This window comes from Chinchilla lanigera, unplaced genomic scaffold (assembly GCF_000276665.1).
Source record: "Chinchilla lanigera isolate Chin_1 unplaced genomic scaffold, ChiLan1.0 scaffold00144, whole genome shotgun sequence".
In the NCBI taxonomy this organism is placed as follows: Eukaryota; Metazoa; Chordata; class Mammalia; order Rodentia; family Chinchillidae; genus Chinchilla; species Chinchilla lanigera.
Genome location: NW_004955545.1, coordinates 161,995 through 172,635, shown reverse-complemented (window position 1 = coordinate 172,635; position 10,641 = coordinate 161,995). Strand labels below are relative to the sequence as shown.

At 44.6% G+C, this 10,641-nt stretch overlaps 1 protein-coding gene across 1 annotated transcript in view; it reads left to right on the top strand.

Moving 5' to 3' along the window:
• Positions 1-1,984: 1,984 nt before the first annotated feature.
• Positions 1,985-10,641, top strand: part of LOC102010836 (protein S100-A6-like) — a 76,892-nt gene continuing 68,235 nt past the window's right edge. Inside the window, exon 1 of the mRNA XM_005411405.2 lies at positions 1,985-2,157. Coding sequence (XP_005411462.1) covers positions 2,063-2,157 — 95 coding nt within the window. The 5' untranslated portion in view covers positions 1,985-2,062. The remainder of the gene's footprint in view (positions 2,158-10,641) is intronic.

Sequence of the window (10,641 nt, the reverse complement as noted above, 5' to 3'; positions counted from 1 at the left end):
TAAACAGTTTTCGGTACAGGTGAACCCAATAGAATACAGGGATGCTACTAGTTGTTGCCAGGCCTTTGCTGCCAGGGAAAAGCAGTCTGTCTTGTTTGTATTCTGTGTCTCCAAGGTTCTTTTTAATTTGTTTAGAAACCTGTTCTTTGTCTTTTGCACTTGATTAGGCCCTGATAATCAGTTTATTTTAGTTAATTACTTTGGTCCCTTGTATGTCAACTCCCTTAAGCCCTGAACTGTAGTTTATTCAGCTTAGTTGTTTAGGACCCGTGCCCTAACTTTGAAAAATGTCCTGGCCTCCCTAACAGTGATGTCCAATTGGGTTTTCACGTTACCTGCTTCTCTGGGTGCTACATTGTTACATGAGTGCTAATTCTACTTTGCTAATTTGACCCAGGGGTCTAAACTGCCCCTGTTACCATGTGCCGGTGTACTCATCTAGGTGCAGCATAGAGTGTCCCTCTCTTCCACCCCACTAGGAGGCCAGGGGGCCCTTTGGCCGTACAGCTGTTCCGGGTGCTGTGGGACACTGTTTTCCTGTTGTGCATGTCTGCTGTGTTCAGGTGATAACTACCACTGGCTAGGCATTCACTGGGCACACAGGACACTCCCCACTCACAGTGAGACTTGGACAGAGACCAGCTGGGAGCCTGGGTGCTCATGGGTGAAGAGTGAAAAGAGCTGGTTTCCCTCTCAGAGGGTCAGGTTATACCACATCTCTGGGGGGCTCCCCCTGGCCTTTGCCCTGGGTCCTCCTCTCATCCCATTGCCCAGCACCTCCTGGGTGATGAGTGGGGGCTCCCTGGCAACTCCCCGAACCCTGCTGCCCCCACTGCTGAGTCCCCAACACTTCCTCTCTCTTTTCCTAGTCTCCTGTCTCTCCCACTGCCTGTATCCTCCTCCACAGCAACCCTGCCCTAACTGCAGCCTAAATCTGAAGCAACAGGAGAATCAGCTGAGCCTGGCAGTGCTCCTTCGTGGTAGTTGTTATATGGGAGTGAAAGGTTGATACCTTTACTTGGGTTTTTCACACATTAAAATATGTGGCGGGGATGAATTCTATGTAAAAGTTTTAAAATTTGGAACTATGTGTTTAATACTTTTTGGAAAAAATTAAAAACAAGTCACCATCAAATAAAGGATAAAAAATTCAAATGTGCAGCTGAGGAAGGAGGCTTCTATGCCAACTCTTAACCTCTCAGGTGAGAGGTGTCATTGTCTTCCCTGGGGAAACTGCCCCCAGGAAAGTTTCCAAATGCTGGTTAGTGCACCCCTCCTCCTAAAAAGGCAAACATTCCTTTTTCTTATCAAATCTTCCTATAAATGCTAATTACCATTTTAATGAGAACACGTAGTACCTTCCAGCTGACCTTCAATGTTTGCTAATGTTGTGAAGTGACTTCTGGATACTTAGATAGTTCTGGATACTTAGATAGTTTCTGGTCGTCTTTCCCTGAGATATAAATTGCTTGTGGCAAATATATTAATAAACAAATCTTTTTGCTTGCTAATTATTCTCAAGAGTATTAATTATTGCCATATCAACCAGGTCTGTGACTTATGCTGAGTGCTGGCAAGTTATGTTTTGACAGGTGTTGTTTGCAGTCTGGAGCTTCCGGGTTTGTTTAGGAACATACACATCTGCTGTTCAGACCTTAATTAGGAACTTAGAAAGTTTGGCAAGTAAAAAATGAGAGAGAAAGAGAGAGAGAGAGAGAGAGAGAGAGAGAGAGAGAGAGAGAGAGAGAGAGAGACTCCTGCTCCAAACGTGGGAATGAAAATGCTCCCTTTTTTTAATCTTTCCATCTGAAGTCAGAGGTTGGGACTGTGACTAACTGTGCCCACAGGGCCATGCTGGGTCAGGTCCTGGACCGTGCGCATCTCCCATTCCCCTTCGCAGGAAGCGCTAAGCAGCCTTGGGGCTGTTGGTCCCCAGTCCTTTGGCTCCCCCTGCCGACCCTCCTCTCCCTGCTCACCCTGGTCCTGCCCTGAGGAGAGGCCTGGCAGGGGGCTAAGGCGGTGGGATTGCCAAGGGATTTGCCAGAAAGACCTTTGTGTCCAGATGTTTGGACAGCAGCTGGCTAGAACAGAAGGCAGATCCCTCTGCTCCTCTACAGGGTCAAGTCACCCAGCGCTAGTGATGCGCAGCCCCACAGGGTAAGGAAAACTTTGGATTACACTTCTCAGCCTGGTTTGTCTTCTACATTGCTGTTACATTTGTCTTCTTAGCAAACAAAGTTGGTTACACAGCTTACAGTCTTTTCTTGTCTTCCATAATGATTACAGAGCAAGTCTTATTTTAGGTTTGTATCTAAGGTTCTTCAGAATTTCACCTGTGCTTCTTCCTCTGTTTTATTTTCTGCAACACATTTTCTGCCCTGTGGCCTGGTCTGTGCCCCGAGCAAAGATATTCCTGGAGACAAAAGAAACCTTTGCTTCAGTTGCCTGTAGAGAAACTTGGGTTTGTAGCAAGCTGTTGGGGCAAGGTGTTATTTGGCCTGATGTCTTCGGTAGAGGCCATAACCACAGTGGCATCTTTTCATTTGTTTATACTTTTTTTTTGATACCGGGAATTGAACTCGGGACCTTGTACTTGGCAGGCAGACACTTATGCCACTGAGCTAAATCTCCAGCTGCGTCTTTTGAAAGATTAAATGGAAAAAAACAAAATAGACCTTAGCAAAATAAAGCTAGTGTTAATATTTTGCAAAGAAGATGCGGATGGTGTTTAAACGAGGCCGTGTGTATCTTTCATGTGGAATGAACTTTGTATTGTGAATTCTGTTTGCTAACAGGTACTTAGGAGAAATGGTTCACAGCAGCAAACTGGAGATAAAGCATAGATTAGCTTGCTTCATGAAATCAAGCTGATCCCTTCTCCCTGATCAGTTGCCTAAGGGCTCCCTCTGCTGGCAGAAATAAGGGATGTTGTTCATGTGGCAGACACTTGCCCTGCTCTCATCTTCCGGGGCCCTTCCCACCTGCAGGACTCATTCCTGTAATTCCTCCGGTCTCGGGACACCCTCCACCCTCTACTCAGCTCACATGTCACCTCCTCGGTAACATCTCAGGTCCTAGGCACAGGCAAGTGCTACCTGGTCTTCTATCCCACTGTGCCTAATATACTCATCTGTAGGGGTCTATCAGACTGTAGTGTAACAGTTGATTCACAAATGTGTCTCTCTATTTCCCCTTCTTCTACCCAGACTCCTGAAAACCAAACTTTGAGCCACCTTGGGCCCTTGGCCTCTCACCTTTATTCAGCACAGGGCCTGCCACGTAGCGGGTAGTCACTAGTCTGCTGAACGGATGAGCACACGTCTACACTGTGGAGAGTTGTGAATTAAGGGCTCAGAAGGGCACCTGTGGAAAAGGTTTCTGCGTAGGACTCTCACCTACACAGATCTTGGAAGATGAGCTCAGCTTTGAGACAAGGAGCTGGAGTATTTGAGATTAGAACGGCAAGTGGAGCTCTGACATTACAGGCACCACGCAAGCCACTGTCTCAAGAACACAGTCTAAGCTCATTCCTACTGAGGACCTTGCATGCTGTATTCTTTATGTCTAGCTCTCTGCCTGGCATACAGCAGGCGCCTCCAAATTATAACCAGTTTACTGAGTGTACTGGCCTGATTGGAGTGAAATGCAAATAAAACTCTGTTTTCTCCAAATATTATTTGATAAACCAGCATTTGTCCACCATTCTTCTCTGTGCTGGATGAAATCTTAGTAGACCCTCTAGCATTCATGGTTACTCTGAGAACTGAATTTTCAGGTAGTGAAAAGTGTGGTCTGAAGTCCAAGGCTCACTGTCCCCTCCCAGGTCCCAGCTGCAATCTGCCTTGCTGCAGGGAGTGGGTGTGAGCGCTCTGTTCCCTGCTCCTGCTCTGTCCTTTCAACACTCTGTTCCCCTCATGGTGTGTCCTGTAGCTCTGCTGAGGGAGGAAGTGTGGAAGACGTGGTCACAGAGATATTGTGGCTAGATACTGTAACTTCCTGCTGAAGTCATCCTTGGGTGTGTGTGTTGGGGGGTGGATGTTTAAAAGCTGACTCCCTCAGGTAGGGGAACTTCTGTGTGTTCCCAAAGCCTTTTGCTCATGACCTCTGCTCACTAACTGACCCCTGACTCTACCTTTGGGGTTACAGTGTAAGTCTCTACACGAGCTCTTTGTTGAGTATTGGGTTAATAATATCCCTTAGTTATTGTGGGCTGATCAGTTTGGCAATCTCGTGAATGAGGGTACAGCAAAGGCTAAATAAAAAGAGGCAAACAGAATGATTTAAGGGTCCAGGAGGATCAAAGTTGCCTCACAGAATTTGAGGTTTTCTCAGGGCTAAGACTGATATGATTGGGCTGAGACCCACACAGAACCAGACCAGACCTTTTGACAGGAGAGGAGTCTTTATTGGAGGGGAGAGCTACATGGCAGGCTGCCCAGCAGACTAGGACAGCCCTGAGCTGCACAAAGCGTGGGGTTCTAAGATGCCTTTCTGGGAGGGTGTCTGTGGGCCAGAACATTTTCTGGGAGGGGGTGTCCACGGGCCAGAACAGCCCGAGCAGGGGGTGCTTGTGGGTCAGAACAGCCCGAGGGGGGTGTTGTTGTTCATCAGAGATGAACGTCTGCTTCTGCCAAGGCAGATGAGGGCAAGGTTGGGTTTTGTTGAGGGGAACTGGAGGGGAATAGGTGAAGAGGGAGGAGTTTTTATTAACTCCTTAACAAAAGAGCTTAAATACCCCTTGGTGGGGGTTGCCTTGTGACTTACCTTTCCAGACTTGATCTAACAGGGATAGAGGTGACGTGTTTTGTTGGTAGCTACTTCCTGAGGAGGGATGTAGTTAGGTTTGTTTTTAGGGTAGTTCATCAGGATCATCATTAGGGACCGGCTGATATTGGAAATCTGAAAGAAGCATAAGGTTAAAATTTTGAGTTGTTAACTTTTGAATTGTGTTGGGAATGAGGGAGAAAATGCAGGGTGCTGAGAGGAGAAGAGCATAAATGGCGGCGAGGGGTCCCAACAGCGGGAGCAGCCAAGGGAGGAGGCTCATCCAGGTACTTGGCATGGGAGAGGAAAATTTATTGCAGAGTTGTTGTGCTTGATCTTTAAGTAGTTGGATTTTTTCTTGGACAAGCCCTGACTGGTTGGCATAAATGCGACATTCTTCCCCCAGGAAGAGGCAGGTTCCTCCTTTTTCAGTGGTGAATAGGTCTAGTGCCCCTCTGTTTTGGAGGACAACTCTGGCAAGCTGGTCTAGCTGGGAATATATCAAGCAGAAAATGTTGGCCATCTGGTTGACATGATTTGCCAGCTGGTCAGCCAATTGGAGGTTGAGAGCAACCCAAGTTGCAAGGCTAGAGACTCCCGGAGCTCCTGCCAAGATTGATGTTCCCAGGACCACCCTGATGGGGACGTTATGTTGGGAGCACCCAGGTGGGTAGAGGAATTGGTCTGGCTGATGGTTGCTAAGGGGTGGGTCATCAAGCGGCTCAGGGAAAGAGGAAGTTTGGGAAGAGTTGTTGGAGAGGCGGTATCGTGAGGCGGGGGATTTGGCCAGGAGAATCTCCTGGGGGCTACACGAAAGACAGAGTTGAGGCTTGTTATGGAGGGTGAAGAAAGCTTGGACATAAGGCACTTCAGACCATTTATCATTGCAGCAACAGTAATTGTCTAAGTCCTGTAGGACGTTGAAGTCGAGAGTACCCATGAGTGGCCAAGTAGACCCATTATCTAGTTTGTATTGTGGCCAGGTGGTTTGGCAGAGGAAGGTGAGGCGTTTGACTTTGAGATCAGAGAGGCTGAGGGGGCCGTGGAGAGCAAACTTGAGGCAATGGAGCACAGAGGCATTGGGAGAGTAGGGGAGGGAGGAGGTGTTGTCCATGGTGACCAAAGGAGAGACGAGAGAGCAGAGAATGAGGAGTATGAAGACCACTGTCAACCAAGAGAAGTCCCAATGGGACGAGAGACTCAGGCCCCCTGAGCAGATGTCTCTGGTCAGGGAGGGGGTCACAAGAAGGGGAGGAGTGACTCCACGTGTTGACACGATTTTGGGAGGGGGCTGCAGAGACTAGGGGTGTGAAGCCAGGAGAACGAGCTGTCCGAGAGGTGTGACAGGGAGGTCTTCAAAGAGAGAAAGAAAGAGGAAGGGAGAGAGAGGAGAGTGAGGAGGGGAAGGAAAGATGGACATGGTTTGAGTTGAAGAGGGCAGAAGTGCCCTGAAGGAATTCAGTGTCAACCCAGTCGAGAAAGTTGCCAGGGACTGCCAAGGGCTGACAAGGGGTCCGTTGCGCTTGTCAGCAATCAGGCGGCAGAAGGAGAGAAAGAGCCAGGCAACGAAGTAGGCAGCAGATTTGGAGGGGTCAAAGAAATCAGGGTAAAGGGGAAGGGAGGAATATAGGATGGAAACAGGAGGGGCAAGGATGGGGAGGGGAGGACATGAAGAGGAAACTTAGACCTGGTGCGAAGTGTCTGTGGATGAGAAGGTCAGCAATGTGGCAGGTCCGGGGCTTGTGGTCTGCTTCAGAGGTGGTCAGTTGTGGACCTGGAGAGGGGTCCCCGGTTGGGAGGGACTGGCTGGAGCCTTGGCATCCCTCCCGGGTTTTTGGCACCAAATGATATGCTCAGGCCAAGACCCACACAGAACCAGACCAGACCTGACAGGAGAGGAGTCTTTATTGGCGGGCAGAGAGACATGGCAGGCTGCCCAGCAGACTAGGACAGCCCTGAGCTGAGCAAAGCAAGGGGTTCTTAAGCTGTCTTTCAGGGAGGGTGTCTATGGGCCAGAATGTTTTCCAGGAGGGCTGTCCACGGGCCAGAACAGCCCGAGCAGCGGGTGCTTGTGGGTCAGAACAGCCCAAGTAGGGGGTGTTGTTCATCAGAGCTGAACGTCTGGTTCTGCCAAGGCGGATGAGGGAGAGGTTGGGTTTTGTTGAGGGGAACTGGAGGGGAATAGGTGAAGAGGGAGGAGTTTTTATTAACTCCTTAATAAAACAGTTTAAGTCTCTCATGAAGGGAGGATTGCCTTGTGAGTTACCAAAGACCAAAACCTTCTTTGAGTGAGTGGCCTGTATTTATTTGGTTATCAGAAGAAGGGAGGGGAGTACTCAAGAAGGGCAGAATTACTCAAGGACTTCTCCAAGTAAGGTAGTAAATTTATCCTTAGTGAGGATTAAGTTAATTCACCCAGGAATGAGATGCCTGAGGCTATAATCTTTATCTAGTTGAGATCAGATCTATGTGTCACTGGCTGTGATCTTGTCTTATCCTTTGAGGCTTTCTGGCTTCATCTGCCTTTACAGATTTTAGTGGGGATTAGTGACTCACAGAGTCACTAATGAGTTATTACTATAAGTCCATTGCCCACTTCCCAACAAGCAGCCTAAGATTTGGACAGATTCACAAGTAAACATAAAAAGTGAATTGGTTAATTTAAGTCCTGCTCAGGGATGCTTTGTAGTGGTCTAAATCAATTCCTCCTTTTTGTTTTTGTAATTGTAGCAGTTGACACATTGCTAGTATATTGTTGGGTTTGGTGCCCCCTGTAGTAGACTAAGAGCAGAAGTAAAAAGCACAAACGTGTTCATAGAATCAGTCCATTGTAGAATCCACAATGGGTTAGGAGGCTTTAGAGGGAGACTTCACCACTTGTTTGAAGATCTCGTCTCTCTGTGGTCACATGTTCCAGGATGGCATCCATAATGATGATTTATGACAAGTTATGAATTCTGTTTATGAGGTAGATTTGGTGGATCCTGGTAGAAGGAATCTAGCATACATATTGTTGGTTTTATCTGGTGGTTACTTGCAGTTTGGTAGCCTTTAGGGAAGAGTAACCAATTTTTTGGAGAAATTAGTATTGCTATGGTGTTGTTTTATACATCTTGTGGTTATACTTTTCTGCTGGTTGTTCAAGATCAAGTTAAAGTGAGACCTGTATTAATTAAAATTAACTTCTTGCTATCTATCAAGGTCATATAAATCTCCTCAGGATTTACCTTGTAACCATGCACAGTGCCTCACAGTTCTTCTGTCAGTGTCAGGCCTCTGGATGAGTCATGGCCATTGCTTAACCAAGTTGCTTTCTCTGAAAGCTTGGGAGATTTTTCTCTCCTGATGACTCTCCTTAGGCACACTACACACTGTAGAATCACTTTCTGCTGTAGTCCCAGATTCCTTGATCAGAAGATTAGGGACACAACTGAATTACAGGATGTCGGAGCAAAGATTTTCTTATGTCATGGGTCCTCATTGATCTCTGAGGGCTAGAGCCAAAATATTGGCTATCTGCTTAGCCCATCTATCTTTCTAATTTTTGGTCTCCAACCTCAGTTATTGAACACCCTGAAGAGAAAGTTAATGACATTATATTGTAGTGGGAGCACCTTGAAATATAAAGTGTAGCCTGAGAATTTTTTTTTTTTTTTTACCAACCAAGGAAGTTCTAGTGGTTGAATTCCTATAGAATGTTAACAGACAGCAGTTATATAGTGTTACAGCAAAAATTTGAGAACAACAATCATACATAATAGTATAGCATAACAGGTATGATGACTCCACTTAAAGACTCCTAGAATTAATAAACAAATTCAGCAGTGCAGTTGGGTACAAATTCAATACTCAAAAATCAATAGCATTCCTATACACAAACAACAAACACATTGAGAGAGAAATTAAGGAAAACATACCTTTCACAATAGCAACCAAAAATGGAAATACTTAGGAATCAATCTAATAAAAGAAGTGAAAGACCTTTACAGTGAAAACTACTGTACTCTGAAAAAGGAGATTGAAGATTTCAGAAAATGGAAAGATATTCCTTGCTCATGGATTGGAAGAACCTACATTGTGAAAATGGCCATACTCCCCAAATTGTTGTACAGATTCAATGTAATCCCAATTAAAATACCATTGGTATATCTCACAGATCTACAGAAAACATTCTTAAAATTCATCTGGAACCAGAAGAGACCCAGAATAGCAAAAGCAATCCTGGGAAACAAAGATAAGTCAGGTGGCATCACAATCCATGACTTAAAATTATACTACACGGCCACTGTGATAAAATCAGTATGGCATTGGCAAAAAAAACCCAACAGACCTGAGGATCAATGTAACAGACTGGAATGTGCAGCCACAACCACAAACACACTCAGACAACTTATTTTTGATAAAGGGGCCAAACAAGTTCACTGGAAGAAAAATAGCCTCTTTAATAAATGGTGCTGGGAAAACTGGCTCACCACATGTTGAAGACTGAATCTAGACCCATGTCTACCACCATGCACCAAACTCAAATCAAAATGGGTCAAAGATTTAAATATTAAAGGAGAAACACAAAATCTACTGGAGGAGAAAGTAGGTAATAATCTTGAAGACATAGGGGAAGGCAAAGAGTTCATGAAGAAAAACCAAACTGCACAGAAAATACTTCAAAGAATTGACAACTGGGATCTGATCTTATTGAAAAGTTTTTTGCACATCTAGAGAAATCACCAACAGAGTAAAAAGAAAACTCACAAATTGGGAAAAAACTTTAGCTAAGAGCCCCTCAGATAAAGGACTTCTATCTAGAACATATAAAGAACTTTAAAAAAAATTAGCCCCCCCAAATTTAAAGACCCAATCCAAAAATGGGCAGCTGAGATGAATACACACTTCTCAGATAAATAAATACAAATGGCAAATAAATATATGAATAAATGTTCAACGTTGTTAGTCATTAGAGAAATGAAAACTAAAAGAACACTGAGATTTCATCTCACCCCAGAGAGAATGGCTATCACAAAGAAATCAACCAATAATAAATGCTGGCAAGGCTGTGGGAAAAAAGGAGCCCTTCTCTACTGTTGGTGGGAGTGTAGACTGGTGCAACCCCTGTGGAAATCAGTCTGGAGATTCCTCAGTAAACTAAGACTAGAGATCCCATTCAACCCAGCTATCTCCCCTTTGGGTCTTATTCCAGAAGAACTACAGACATCATACTGCAGCAATCTATGTGCACCCATGTTTATAGCTGCTCAATTTATAATAGCTAAATCGTGGAAGCAACCCAAATGCCCATCCACTGAGGAATGGATAAAAAAGATGTGATAGTTTTACATAATGGAATATTACTTCACTATAAAGAAAGATAAACTTAAGGCTTTCATAGCTAAATGGATGCAACTAGAGTCCATACTCATAAGTGAAATAAATCAGACCTGCATGTGTATATACTGTATTGTCTCACTAGTGTAGAAACCTGAAAGAGCAAATAAAATCTGAAAGGTATAATAGATATTGTGAAAGGGAAAGAATCTGTTTAAAGGGAGGGAAAAACTGGGATGAGGGAAAAGAGAAAAAGAAAGAAGGGAAAAAATACATATATATATAGATACACATGAAGGATAACTGAGTGAGTTGTACTACAACTTCTATTGCTTTATTCAAAGGAACAGTTAATGTTTAATTGTTCGATCAACCTTAAATGCCTATATTTGTTTAACTGAGTAACCATTTTGAAGATAATATGTAATACAATATCTATTGTTAATTTCTATCACCTTGTCTGAAACTCTGTATTGCTTCTATTGTTTGGGTGTTGTTTTGTTTATGTCTGTTTGTTTGTTAATATATTTTCATGCTTCATCTTTAAAAATTAAAAAA